This window comes from Rattus norvegicus, chromosome 1 (assembly GCF_036323735.1).
Source record: "Rattus norvegicus strain BN/NHsdMcwi chromosome 1, GRCr8, whole genome shotgun sequence".
NCBI lineage: Eukaryota > Metazoa > Chordata > Mammalia > Rodentia > Muridae > Rattus > Rattus norvegicus.
In genome coordinates, this window is record NC_086019.1 from 198,087,456 (window position 1) to 198,102,125 (window position 14,670).

General features: G+C 45.5%; 1 protein-coding gene across 4 annotated transcripts in view; it reads left to right on the top strand.

Moving 5' to 3' along the window:
- Nucleotides 1–14,670, top strand: part of Fank1 (fibronectin type III and ankyrin repeat domains 1) — a 107,295-nt gene that overhangs the window by 79,960 nt on the left and 12,665 nt on the right. For all 4 annotated transcript variants that reach the window (XM_063263792.1, XM_039078830.2, XM_006230439.5 and 1 more), the window contains exons 3-6: nucleotides 582–706; nucleotides 6,753–6,834; nucleotides 7,826–7,900; nucleotides 8,536–8,601. In XM_063263792.1, coding sequence (XP_063119862.1) covers nucleotides 582–706; nucleotides 6,753–6,834; nucleotides 7,826–7,900; nucleotides 8,536–8,601 — 348 coding nt within the window. The remainder of the gene's footprint in view (nucleotides 1–581; nucleotides 707–6,752; nucleotides 6,835–7,825; nucleotides 7,901–8,535; nucleotides 8,602–14,670) is intronic.

Below are 14,670 nucleotides of genomic sequence, written 5' to 3' on the forward strand. Positions count from 1 at the left end.
CCCCCCCCCACCAGAGCTCCCAGAGACTAAACCACCAACTAAAGAGTACACATGGAGGGACCCATGACTCCAGCTGCATATGTAGCAGAGATGGCCTTGTTGGGCACCAATGGGAGGAGAGGCCCTTAGTCCTGGGAAGGTTCGATGCTTCAGTGTAGGGAAATGCCAAGGTGGGGTGGCAGGAGTGGGTGGGTGGGGGAGCACACTCACAGAAGCAGAGGGAGGGAAGATGGGATAGGGAGTTTGCAGAGGGGAAACTAGGAAAGGGGACAACATTTGAAATGTAAATAAATAAAATATCCAATAAAAAATACTCTTCAGGGGTTAAAAAAACAAAAAAGCAAAAAAAACTGAAAACCCACTGTACACATGAAAAGATTTTCTTTGTGCTACCCTCCCCCAAGACAAAATCTCACCTGCATTGTTAGTGAGATTGTGGATACATATAAACCATTCCTCCCTCAGACACAACAGGCACACGTATCTTTAAATATTTTAATGTATTACTGTCAGGAAATGACATAAAGCTAGGAAAAGTCCAAGGTGGTCAAAGGCATCCATGTTTGTCTCCTTTCGTCCAGAGGCTACGCAACAAAGCATGTGGTTGAAGGCCTAGAACCAAGGACGCTGTACAGATTTCGACTGAAAGTCACCAGCCCCTCTGGAGAATACGAGTACAGCCCAGTCGTCTCGGTGGCTACGACCCGTGAGTACACACTGCTCTACGCTCACTTTTTAGAGACATGAAAAATGCAAAGCCGTTTGGAGGTAAAAGTTTACTGCTTTCTCTTAAGCCTCACTGGAAGCAGAAAGCACTCCATTTGTGTGGTCCGTGGTAATGTTGCTTACTACCGGGACCTCTTTACAGCATGGCATAAGGAGGGCCAGCTATGCTGTCCTGAATTGGCAGAGCTGGCTTGGTCCCAGGACTGTCCTGTCCGTGGGCATTTGGTGCAGGGTGGAAGTTACCTTTCTTAGGAAGTGGGCCAGCAGGGATGAGCTGAGTGTCGCCTCTTCCACCTGTCTACTCTACATGCCTTCCTTCCATGCATGTGTGCGTCCTGTCTGTCACATTCTTCTGGTTGTCTGGGTACTGAAACTGAAAAAAGACATGATCAATATTTCCCCAGTCACAGAGAGGTAGTGCTCCACAGAGGAAGCCATGGAGACTAGCCACATTACCTCTGACCACCTATGTTCTAAGGCCTGCCATCAGGCCCTCCATGTGACTGAAGATGATTCAGATTTTAAGCTACCCAACTGGTGCTTTGGTTGCAAGGATGGCAAGAGAAGCCTGGTTCTGGATGAATGGATGCTCTCTGGAAGAAAGCAAAGTTAGTTAAAGAGGGGGTGGCACGGTGGGGGTGGGGGTGGGGGCTTCATCGGCCATCCTAAGTGATGCTTAGCCAGCCATGAAACAGGGTGATTTCATGAAAGGCATACAGCAGTCAATTATACAGTTTAGGCAAGAGGCTCTGTTCCTTAATCTGGTGATGCCAAAAGCTTTGCTTTTTTGGTCTTTTTTTTTTTTTTTTTTTTTTTTTAAAAGCTTTGCTTTTACAGGGAAGATATTCAGTCTCCCAGAAGGGGGAGGGAATGGAAAAGGGGAGGGGGAAGAAGAGGGGAGAGTGGGCAGAATCTAGCATGAGCCCTTGGGGTACAGGAGGGCAAGGGTGGAGATGAGAATAGGCAGGGGAATTACAGGCACAGAGCCTGCCTTTGGAGGAACTCTCCTGGAGACACTGGGGTGGATGCTCTTGCAGGCAGCCGCTGCACTTCCTCCTGACTTCTTCCTGCTGCTCTGACCCCCACTCCCACCTCAGTCACTGCTCCTCTTTCTGCTCTCCCTGGACTACCCAGTCCCCTGTTCAGCCCACTGCACATGCTCCATGGGCACAGTTGGCTTAGGGCAGATTTCTTGTGAAGGTTTCTCCTTCCCCTGCACAGGCTCCTCCCATTTTGAGGCAAGCCCAGCACTTAATCCATTCCGTTTTACATATTTGCTCTTCCTTTTACCCCCACCTACATTGTAGGCTCCCAGATGGAGGGGTGTTGGGTCAGCCATCTCTCCTGGCAGGACTGGGGTGTAGATGATTAAGATTCAGTGGCAGAAGTAGGAGCAGGAAGAGACACACTTCTGTGGAGTAGACTCCCTCTCATTTCTAGGGTGGGAACAGATCCATCTCTCACCAACTGGATGAGTCCACCCAAGCCTAGCTTGGTGCACACAGCTGGTTCTGCAATCATCTTTGATGGGCTCCAAGTGGCCTCCTATCCTCTGAGTAACACACCTAAGCCAGCCAGAGTTCACATAGAGGGTAAAGACCAGCCTGACCCTGCAGATAAGCTGACAAGGAACATGCCTGTGGCTAAGTGTGCTTCTCCTTGCCCTGCTTACTTCAGAGAAGCATCTGTAGATATCTGGCCTAGGAATTTGCCATTATAGCTCTATTGTTTTTGTAGATAATTAGATAAGATCTCTCAGGGGAGAGGGACATGCTGGTAGTGACTATGCATTCGAGTATGCATATATGCATGTGTATATATGTGGTGTGTGTGTGTGTGTGTGTGTGTGTGTGTGTGTGTGCACGTGTGCGTGCACACATGCTCATGCTATAGCACTCCCAAACACTGCACCTCACTGTTTCTCTGCTAGGCTCTTGGGGCTGTGCTCCATGGCGGGACTGGTGTCATCTTTGGTGGCGGCAGGTCTCTGATTCTACTGGGTGACTGTTGTTCCCTTATTGTCTTGTTCAGTGTGGACTCTCTTAAGGAGGCAGAGATGCTAAGCAGAGAATTGAGAATGCTCACATTATACAGAGCAAGCAAAAATGCTTCTGTGGGCTGATGCTTTGCATTCAGTTTGAGAGTGTTTTAATGAATTACAAAAGCCTGCACTTTGTTTGAATAAAGGATGCTCAGCCTTTTTTTTTTCCTTCCCAGGTAAAGTACACGAGGCTCTTGCTTAAATGAAGCATGCAATTTTAATCAGTCAGACCCTTGAAAAGAAAGAAAAACAGCTGCTACTTGTTAATTGGCAAATATCTTCTCCAATGAGTTCATGATTTATTTACTGCTTTTAATAAAGACCCAAATTCCACCAAGGAAGGTGTTGTCCCACGACACACTCATGTGCACATCTGCAGCTCAATAAACCCCAAGTAGAGTGAGATGGCTTCTCACAGTCCACCCTTCCCATCCCCTCCTAGGGGAGCCCAGAGTACACTGCATCTAACTCAGATGGGCACCCCTAGAGCATCCTCAGCATGATGTCTGCAGTCACACCACTTAGAGGAATCAGGGTATGGCCAGACTCAGCAAGGCCAAGGCTAGCCTGCCTTCTATTCAGCTGCACATTTTGAGGCCATTCTCCTGGGCCAGGCCTGTGGAATCTTGAAATGCTCTTGGCTGGAGGAGTGGAGTATGTTGCTCATCCTGGAATTTCCTCTCTCATCTCCATGACTCCTGCCTACAGAGGAAGTAGAAGTGGCAGACAAAGGCCTTTTTATTCTGTCCTATATTTGTCAATTGTAGTTCACAGGTTTTTTTTTTAAATGATGATGATGATGATGATGATGATGATGATGATGTGTGTGTGTGTGTGTGTGTGTGTGTGTGTGTGTGTGATAGCACGCATGTAGAAGTTAGAAGACAACTTTATGGAGTTGTTTCTCTTTGTCTACCTTCAGGTGGGATTTGGGATGGCATTCAGATCCCCAGGCTTATGTCGCAAGTGCCTTTACCCTCGAGGCACACTGCCAGCCCACCTTAAGAGGTTTTCCTGGGCTGATCCACATGGCTCTAGTGAGATCCTCAGCTCATCACTGTCCTCCTGGGACAGTGTCTTGGAAGCTGGGAAGTACAGACTGAGCTAATGCTGAGAAGAACTCTCATAACTGATAAATGATTTTTTTGTTCTTTTTGCTGGGACTCAGCAAGTATGGTGTATGAGAAAGAGTGCTGCTCTCCTTTGTCTTAGTGAGGAGGTCCCTTTGTTTTCAGAATCCCATGTGAAACTCCTCCAGCAGAATCAGGAATAGACACTACATTTACTTTAGCTGTATCATAACACTTAGACATCTTTGTTGCATATAGCCCTCCAGCTCATAAGCGTGAAATGAGCTTGTTTTGTTTTCCAATATTTTTGTACAACAGCATTTTCTGGTTAGGATGTGCTAGGAAGTGCCTTCAGGCTAGGAGGCCTTATTGTGCACAGAGGTGGAATATAGTGAAATGAAGTACACTGCAGTGAGGTGGAGTGCAGTGAAGTGAGGTGGAGCACAGTGCAGTGAGGTGGAGTGTGGTGCAGTGAGGTGGAGGGCAGTGCAGTGAGGTGCACTGAAGTGAGGTGGAGTGTAGTGAGGTGGGAGCACAGTGCAGTGAGGTGGGAGCACAGTGTAGTGAGGTGGAGCACAGTGTAGTGAGGTTGAGGGCAGTGCAGTGAGGTGGAGTGCAGTACAGTGGGGTAGAGGCAGTGCAGTGGAGGGCAGTGCAGTGGAGGGCAGTACAGTGGGGTAGAGGCAGTGCAGTGGAGGGCAGTGCAGTGGAGGGCAGTGCAGTGGAGGGCAGTGCAGTGGAGGGCAGTGCAGTGGAGGGCAGTGCAGTGGAGGGCAGTGCAGTGGAGGGCAGTGCAGTGGAGGGCAGTGCAGTGGAGGGCAGTGCAGTGGAGGGCAGTGCAGTGGAGGGCAGTGCAGTGGAGGGCAGTGCAGTGGAGGGCAGTGCAGTGGAGGGCAGTGCAGTGGAGGGCAGTGCAGTGGAGGGCAGTGCAGTGGAGGGCAGTGCAGTGGAGGGCAGTGCAGTGGAGGGCAGTGCAGTGGAGGGCAGATAGCCAGTGGAGAAATGTGGGAATGCTACAGGTGCTTCCAGATCGTGCTCTGCATATCACAAGTCCCCAATCACTGAAGCTTTTGGGCATTCACTTTTATTTGACACTTGTTGGGAAGGGCAGGGTTCAGAATTACATTTGTTTTAGATTCTGTCCTTAAAAACATAGTAAGAATAGAAACAAACATCACATTGGTCAGATACCTCAAAGCTTATGAAATGTGAGACTTGACCATGAGCTCTGTTGCCGATCTTCCTAACTGGTGACCTTGGACAGCTTGGCATTGCTCAGACTTGATTTTGAGGAAATAAAATGAACTTTCCACACTGTCATGCTTGACTCTATGTGATTTGCTTTTGTGGCAGCTGAATCTGGAGAGACACAAAAATGGGCTCTTTTGTAGATAACAGGCTATTTATAGACACACTGCTACGTATAGGCTCCTCTCCCTTTATATAGGGAGGAAAGAGGGAAGGAGCACAGCCTACTTGGTTACGTAATCCCCTGAACTGTAGAGGGCCACACAATGGTCTATCAGTGAGGCCACTTCAGTGTAGCTAGGGTCCTCAACCCAGCTAGGGCCAACACAGTTGACATACTGGCTATGGTCATGTCCTGAGTGCTGGCAGGCTGTTCTTTGGGTTACAGGGTGCTAAGCAGTACTCCGGGCTTCTCTGTTAGATTCCAGTAGCATCTCCGATGTTGGGACAGCAGAGGTCTTTAGACGTTGCCAATGCCCTCGGGAGTGTAAAGGCTTCCAGCGCTGAGCCCCTTCAGTGTTGCTCAACCTTCCTAATGCTGGCCCTTAACCCAGTTCCTCAGGTGGTGGTTTTTGTTGGTTATTCATAGCTGTGATTTTGTTGCTGTTATGAACCATCATATAAATATCTGATATGCAGGATATTTGACAGGCAACTCCCAAGACTCACAGGCTGAGAACCACTGCTTTGGTGAAATCCTTGGGCTAGGCAAGACCTTCCTCTGACAAACAGGACTAGCCAGGTTCTTGGCTTTGAAAGCTTATCACAGTACCTTGATTTGAATAAAACCCTTGTGCCTAGCAAAGTCTATGGGCTCCATTGATTGACCATCTTTTGATATTATTCAGATTAGGAACTGCAAACTGAGCTCAGGTGGGCATTGCAAGTGTGGGAGGGGTGCTGGACATGGTGGAATATGAGAGCATTAGGGAGTACCATACTAGACAGCAGTGGTATGTTGGGCATTCACCACCACATTCCTTATGCAACTTTAAGTTCAGCCATGCTGATTTGAAAGGCATGGGATGTGGGAGGAGTGAAACCACAGACTAGTGGTTGGAAGAGAGTGTCTTCCCATGGCCATCAGTGTGGAAGTTGAGCCCGGTGATTTGCCTCCCTGTCCCCCCCCTCAGATAGCATCCATACCCCTGTCACTGTGTCACTGCCAGCCACTGGCCCTCTCAATTTCCCACTGATCTTTTTGTCTTCTTAGGCTCGTTCCCCACTTGGAAGACTGCCATCTCCCTTTAAGGGTCTTCTCACATGCCCTCACCTCATTGGCTCTCAGACTTAGGGAGTTAAGGCAATTGTCCTTGTTTTTGAGATAGTTTAGCCACTGGGTAAAAGAAAACAGTATGCTGTGACAGTTGCTAGGGTTTCCTTGGTCACAGGAGACATTGGGAAGGAGGATCAGTGGTAAAACTCACAAAGTGATGCCTTACAACTTGAAGATGTCCTGGTTCTTTGGATCAGTCTGAAGTTTCTCTTAAAATGGGAGAAACAGGTCTTTTCCAGTGAAAGAAGTTGTAGAGTAGGCCATGTGTCCTACTGATAGGGACAACTCATGCTTTTGTGGAAGTGAAGGTGAACCCAGGCCTTGGAATGAAGAGTGAGATGGAACTCCCTACCCTGCGTTTGGATGACGGCTCTCTGTCTGCTTTCTCCAGGGGAGCCCATAAGTAGCGAACACTTTCATCGTGCAGTCAATGTGAACGATGAAGATCTCCTGCTTCGAATTTTGGAAGGAGGGTGAGAGAGCACAGTCAGCTTTTCTGTCTTTTTTCCAGTGCCCACTAGGTACACAGACAATACACGGCACAGCTTTGTTTCGTTTTCCTAAACAAATTCTCCACTATCTTCCAAAGCACCTCCTGCATTTACTCAGGTGCCCGGGATGGGGTAGTGAAGTCTAGTTAATAAGGAGTCCTAGAGACCCCTCTACATGATATGGTTTGTGATTGCTTAATGAAAACTATCAAAGGAAATTACAGGTCTGGGCATCACGCTTTACCCCAGAAGCAATTATTATCTTTTGATTATCTATCCCAGCATTTAATATAGGTCAGTTCAAAATGCCTGCCTAGAATAACTGGCGGCACTGGGAATAGGCAGACTAGCTGCCTTGGAGAGTAGAAAGTTGGTGTCGGACACTAGAGCTGAAGTGTGCGGGGATGGGCGTGTGGGTGCATGGCTGCCACAGGTGTGATGCCTGAAGCTGCCCTCCACAGAGAGATGTAATTTAGATTCTTTTGCAGCATGGTTTTGTGTACCTCAGAAGGCAATGGTTTCTGAGCTGGGGTTTGGTAAGATGATGAGAAGCTTCTACAGAATGCTGAGCTCCTTGGCTGATGATATAAGATGTATGTTCTTCCACGGGCAGCATCAGTGCATAGCCAGTAGAAAAGTGGGACGTCATGGGTAAAGCTCAGGTTCCAGCCATGCCTGCTCTTATGGTGAATCCGAGTTGGTGCCATAGAGGCTTTGCTGGTTGTAGCTTTTCCATGGAAAGGCACAACCAAGTTGAAGGGAGCTCCTGTTTCATGTGAAATTACAATTTTTTATATGAAAATTTGAACCTTTAAAACTATTAGGACATTGTAAGAGAAGAAAAATGTAGTGGCCCAAGAGAAACTGGCATTTTGGTAAAATGAATCATTTCTGCTACCCACGGGCCCTGTAAAGTATGGTTAACTTCAGGATCTGTGCAACAAATGACAGTCTCTCCTCTGTTTTCCTTAAGCCATGTCATGGTTGATGTGCCCAACAAGTTTGGTTTTACCGCTCTCATGGTTGCTGCTCAGAAAGGCTACACCAGGTATGGCTCTCCCTAGTCATGAGTGAGGAGTAGGGCTTCTCCCTCCCTGCAGGGCTGTAGCCAGCACAGAGTAGCAGCTGCTTTCCCCTTTCCCAGACCATCCCATGCAATGGTTTCCATTCATGTTCTTGTGCTAGGCTAGACAGTTTGCAGGTGAGTTTGTATTTAGTCTCACACATGATGACTATGTCTTAGGGATAGTCATGATTAGATTTTTGAATTTCTTTAACCAAAGGTGAGTGAGGGGAACTTTGGGAGCAGACTTCCCCTTGAGGTTGCCATTGTCTGTTCCACTGGACTGGGTAGAAGTGCAGGTATCTTACTCTACAATCATATTTTAATTGCAACAATGCCATTTTGACAGATGATAGAAATGTGTTTAATTCTATATTAAAAACAGCTATTAAAATGATACAAGCTCTTTGTGCATTGTGGTCAGACAGGTCTGATGAGTGACTCCTGTGAGACTGAGACCCTGGTTTTGGTGGGGATCAGTGGGCTTCCTGTTCAACAGTGTGTGAATGGGCAGAGAGGAAGATGCTGCAGGATGTCTTGAGTGCCAGTTTACTACGTTTCATTGGGTTGCCATGTTCCCAAAGTCATTAGCTCACGCCTGTTAACTGTGTTCCCTCCAGGCTTGTGAAGATCCTAATTTCCAATGGCACAGATGTGAATCTGAAGAACGGAAGTGGCAAGGACAGGTAGGAGGTGGGAGGGGCCTCTGAGAGTGGGCATGATTGCTGTTGTGTTACTAGACTACACTCAGGGTTTTTTGCCTTATGCAGTTTCTCCAGTTTACCATGAAAGTACCAAGAGGTGAGTGGGCCTCCTGGAAAGATGGGATGACGAAGGCTGACTTATTCATCTGTGGTTTTGTTCATCAGGTAAACCTGTCCAGCCTCCTCCAGCTCAGTAACCCATAGCTATTGAAATGGCACCACCAGGGGCTGGGGATTTAGCTCAGTGGTAGAGCGCTTACCTAGGAAGCACAAGGCCCTGGGTTCGGTCCCCAGCTCCGAAAAAAAAGAACCAAAAAAAAAAAAAAAAAAAAGAAATGGCACCACCAGCACTGGGCCAGGGGCTGGTGTTACATCCCAGCCTTCCTCTACCGCCCAAAGGCCAGGTTTTGTAAAGCAGTGCCTTGCTGTGGTTTCCACCACACCAGTTGGGGGGTTACAGGAAAAGGATGAAGAAGAGCTAGGTGCTCATGGACAGATGAAGGGACATTTTGAAATACTTCAGTACCAGCTGTTGTAGCAATTAGATTGAATTATTTCAGCAGAGTCAACATTTATTTGATGATGACTACATGCTAAGCACCATATTTAGTGCATGGCTCAAACAGGGAGACACACAATACCTTTCCTCAGTATGCTCATAAGGTACATGCAGTATAGAGGCCAAAGGATTGCACTCCACTCATAGACTCTGATCATGTGCCATATTTTGTGTGTGCACATGTGGGTGCACATCTGTATAGATGAGGATGTAAAAGCACACGAAGGCCTGAGTTAACTTAAGGAGTCTTAATCAGGAGACAGCCACCTTGCTTTTTGAAACAAGGTCTCTCATTGGCTGCAGACTTGCTGCTTCAGCTGGGATGGCTGGCTTGTCTGCAATTTCCAGAGAGCCTCTTGTCTCTACCTCCACCACCAATGATGAATAGGTGCATAGTTTTCTACATGAGTGTTAGAGATCTGAACTCAGGCCCTTCAGCTTGCACAGAGAGCACATTACCCACCAAGCCATCTCCATAACTCAAAATGTGGCTTTCTCCAGCCAGAAAGTCTATTTACTCCATCTGCAATGGCAGAGAACATTTAGACAACAATTTTAAAATTATTTTCTAAATGACTCTTTTTTTTTTTTCGGAGCTGGCGACTGAACCCAGGGCCTTGCGCTTGCTAGGCAAGCGCTCTACCACTGAGCTAAATTCCCAACCCCCTAAATGACTCTTAAACCAGTTTGGGACTAAGTGATCAATTAGCCCAAGATTTTGAGAAGAATAATGCCAGTTTATAAAAGAAAAATGTAAGGAAAGTAGAAAACAGGCAAGAACCAAAAGAGAGCTAGAAACTGGTTAATGGGAATATTTTCATGTTGCAAAATTGTAAGAGTTACCTCTTAAGAAAAATCTTCATGATAAACCAATGTCCTGTACATCAAAGGAAAGAGAAATAAAATTGGACAGTGGGAAGGGAAATAATGTCTATAGAAAGTGTTTGAAAATGACAAGGAAATGGTACTTTTGTGTTCCATAATAGATAATTGTGTTGGAATGGAGGCTTTTTAGAGAAACTCAAAGTCACCAGAGTCAACCAAGAAGTAGAAAATCTAAATGAACACTATCCATGTAAAAAGAGAGAAAAACGCGTTCACATATTCACTCCATGGACATTCTTGCATGGCTGTCTGACTGTGAGCTTCATATTTATTTGTATGTGTCAGTGCTAAGCTTGGAGTTCCTCCAGCAAAGACAGGCTGGAGAGCTGCATAGAACATCGGCATTGTTGTTGACATCTGAGCAGGGCTGGGGTGCAGCTCAGCGTTTGTGTAGATGTGCAAATCCCTGGGTTCAGTCCCCACTCACGGAAAAAAATGGCAGCAGGTTCATTGCATGTTTCAACAGGTTCATTGCGTGTTTGTAGGTATTTGTATTTATAACAAATACCTTTCCTCCCAGTCATAAAGGTAATTAGGAACGAAACATCCTTCCTTAATAGATTCAAAGTGAAGGGAGAAGTTGGTGCACTTGGCCCCTTGTTAGAGTCAGCACAGGTGTCAGCCATCAGAAGGACATATGGAGAAATGTCTCACAGGGGGATTTATTCAGCATAAAGCACAATGAAATGATACCTTCTGGGAGATGGCATCATCAGATTAAGTGAAATAAGCCAGCTTTTGACAAATGTTGCATGGTTTTTCATATTTGTGGACTCTCGGGTTAATACAGATACATACAGATCTGTTAATACAGATACATTTATGTATCTTCCTTACATGAAGGCAGGAGCAGGACAAAGCAGGAAAGAAAGGGGGACAGTGAAGCAGGTGGAGGGCATGTGTTGGAGTATGTGGTCCACATTCAGGATCTGCTTGAGAGAATTTGCCCTTATGAAACCCAACACTATATATAATGACTATACAGGTGCTAGATAGCCTTATGTCAACCTGACAGAAGCTAAAGACATTTGAGAGGAGGCTTCAATTCAGAAAACGCCTCCATAAGATTGGACTATAGGCAAGCCTATAGGACTTTTCCCCCCTCTCTCCCCTTTGTGGGGTATTTCAGCTAATGTCATCCCTGTGGGGTCCTGGGAGGCTCTTGCTTTCCTGGCATCTGGGACTTTCTGGTTGTTACCCCCAGTTCTCCATCCACCACTGCTACACAGCTCTGTTCAATTTCCTGACGCTGTGTACGTTCCTCCACCTCCTCCCATACCTGATTCTGCCCCTCTTTTTCTCCTCCCTCTCTTCTCTTCCTCCCAAGTCCCTCTCACCCTCTACTTCCCTTGATTACTTTGTTCCCCCTTCTAAGTAGGACTGAAGCATCCATTCTTTGGTTTTCCTTCCTTTGAGCTTCATGTGGTCTGTGAGTTGTATTGTGGGTAATCCAAGCTTTTGTCTAATATCCACTTATCAGTGAGTACATACCATGTGTGTTCTTTTGTGACCGAGTTACCTTACTCAGGATGATATTTTCCAGTTCCATCCATTTGCCTAAGAGTTTCATGAAGTCATTGTTTTTTTGTTTTTTATTTTTTTTCTTTTTTTCAGAGCTGGGGACCGAACCCAGGGCCTTGCGCTTGCTAGGCAAGTGCTCTACCACTGAGCCAAATCCCCACCCCGTCATTGTTTTTAATAGCTGAGTAGTATTTCATTGTGCAAATGTACCACATTTTCTGTATTCATTCCTCTGTTGAAGGGCATCTGGGTTATTTCCAGCTTCTGGCTATTATAAATAAGGCTGCTATGAACATAGTGGAGCAAGTGTCTTTGTTTTATGTTGAAGCATCTTTTGGGTATATGCCCAGGAGTGGTATAGTTGAGTCATCAGGTAGTACTATGTCCAATTTTCTGAGGAACTGCCAGACTGATTTCTAGAGTGGTTGTACCAGCTTGCAATCCCACCAACAATGGAGGAGTGTTCTCCTTTCTCCACATCTTCACCAGCATCTGCTGTCACCTGAGTTTTTTGATCTTAGCCATTCTCACTGGTGTGAAGTGGAATTTCAGGGTTGTTTTGATTTGCATTTTCCTGATGACTAAGGATGTTGAACATTTCTTTAGATGCTTCTTAGCCATTCGATATTCCTTAGTTGAGAATTCTTTGTTTAGCTCTGTTCCTCATTTTTTTTTTTTTTTTTTGGTTCTTTTTTTCGGAGCTGGGGACCGAACCCAGGGCCTTGCGCTTCCTAAGTAAGTGCTCTACCACTGAGCTAAATCCCCAGCCCCACTGTTCCTCATTTTTTAAAGTAGGTTTATTTGGTTCTCTGGAGTCTAACTTCTTGATTTCTTTGTATATATTGGATATTAGCCCTTTATCAGATGTAGGATTGGTAAAGATCTTTTCCCAATCTGTTGGTTGCCGTTTTTGTAGGACATTTTCTTAATTAGTGATTGATATGGGAGGGCCCAGTCCATTGTGGGAGGAGCTGTCCTTGAGCTGCTGGTCTTTGGTTCTACAAGAAGGTGGGCTTAGCAAGCCACAAGAAACAAGCTATTAAGCAGCATGCCTCCATGGCCTCTGCATCAGTTCCTGCCTCCAGGTTCCTGTCCTGCTTGAGTTCATGTTCTGGCTTCCTTCAGTGAAGAACTAGTGCAGAGGTGTAAGCCAAATAAACCCTTTTCCCTGCTTACTATTTGGTCACGGTGTTTTGTCACAGCAATAGAAACCCTAACTAACACATTGCAACATTTAAAAAAGTATCTTATGGCTAGACATATGGCCCAGTGAGTACATAGCTCAACTCCTAGCATCCAAGTAGAATGACAGCATGGGTGTGTGCACCTCTGATTCCTGTATGGTGTTGGAGGTATGTGAAGGCAGGAAGATGACAGGGAATTATTGGCTGTTAGCCTAGCTCCAGGTTCAGTGGGACACCCCTTCTCAAGGGAGTAAGGCAGATAGTGCTAGGGCAGGACTCCTGTGCATATACCACTTACAGACACTCAGCCTTCGGGCAGTGCCTGGCACAGAAATAGTAGGAAGTGTCAACACTTGTTATTTTGTTTATTTTGAGATCGAGTGTTTGTTGGTCTCACTGTGTTGCCCAAGCTGATCTGGAACTCACACTCCTTAGCCTCTGGAGGAGCTGGCATGATAGGTGTGTGTGGTCCTACCCAACGCCATACAAAACAGTTTATTTGTTTACTTGTTTTTATAAACATTTCAGACAGTTCTTCAATGTCATTTCTGAGAACTGGCAAATCCTTCTGAGTTTGCAAAGAGCTTGGGCTCAGGGTGCGTTGAGGAACACAGACAGCAGAAAGCATGGTGTCAAACCCTAGTCCCTCAAGGATATGTATGTCACCCTGGACAGCTAACTACCTCAGGAGGCTTGTCTGTGTAACCATGGGTTATTGTGGACAATAAATGGGTAAATACATGGCCATGTGTGACACAGGCCTGGTTCTTGGTGAATGTGCTTTATATTTTATTTCATGATTGGACAGTATTTTGGGAGATACAGGTGTGATACCTCCTGGCCTGTTGAACTCAAGAGAGACAACTGCCAAAGACTTGAAACTTCACAAGGAGGTTTCCTGATGTGGCTGTTACAAGATGACTTAAAAATAATGTAGTCTGAAGGTCTTTAATCTCATCACTTGGGGTGGCAGAGGCAGGAGAATCTTTGTGAGTTCTAGGCTAGCCAGGGATATATATTGAGACCGTTTTAAAGAAATATACTAACTGATTAATATCTAAGCATAGAGTAGACTAAATCCCAAGAGACAAGAAGCCTGACAGAAATATACATCCACAGAACTGTATCAAGAGGTCCAAAGATTTAAAAAGTCGAGCTAAATGCTGTACTTCAGAATGGCAAGACTGGGGCACCATTTCCAACTTTTCTCAAATTAGCATATAGATTGAATATAGTCTCAAATGGAATTATTCTTGGGAACCCATCAAAATGATTGTAATTTATCTGAGAGAACAAATAGACAGTAGTAGATACTAAAACTCTGTCAAAGACTATGGGGACAGATATTAAAATGCCTTAAGAGTTAAACTAATTAGAGAGGTGAGCACTGTATAAAAGATTGGAAACAGATAAACAGGATAGACAGAACCTAATATGGTGGTAGAGCAGGGGAGAAGGTTCTAGAAATAGGCTATTTGAAAAAAAAAAATCTCAGCAAACACCAAAGCTTTTGTCAAGTGAATGGAGAATTAAGTGTAAAAAATCACAAAGTACCGTTATGAAGCAGGGATGTGGTTGTCATCTGACTTTTAATGTCCATGACACAAAAGTGGGAAGGAACTAACCACAGAGAGAATGCAGAGTTAGTGGCTGTCTGAGGTAGCACTGAGGAATGTGCGGGGAGCAGAGCACCCACATGCACATGCTGACCAGGAAAAATTCACTGTGTGCAGAAATCAAGTCACACAAAGACGGTGTAGAAGAGACAGCATTAAGTGTTCACATGAAGTGCAATTAGTCTTACTGCATAAAATACCACTTATATATTTGGTAGTTAAAATGGTAAAAGTGGAGTAAAATGGACATTTTCAGACAGAATCACTAGATGCATGATATAATGCA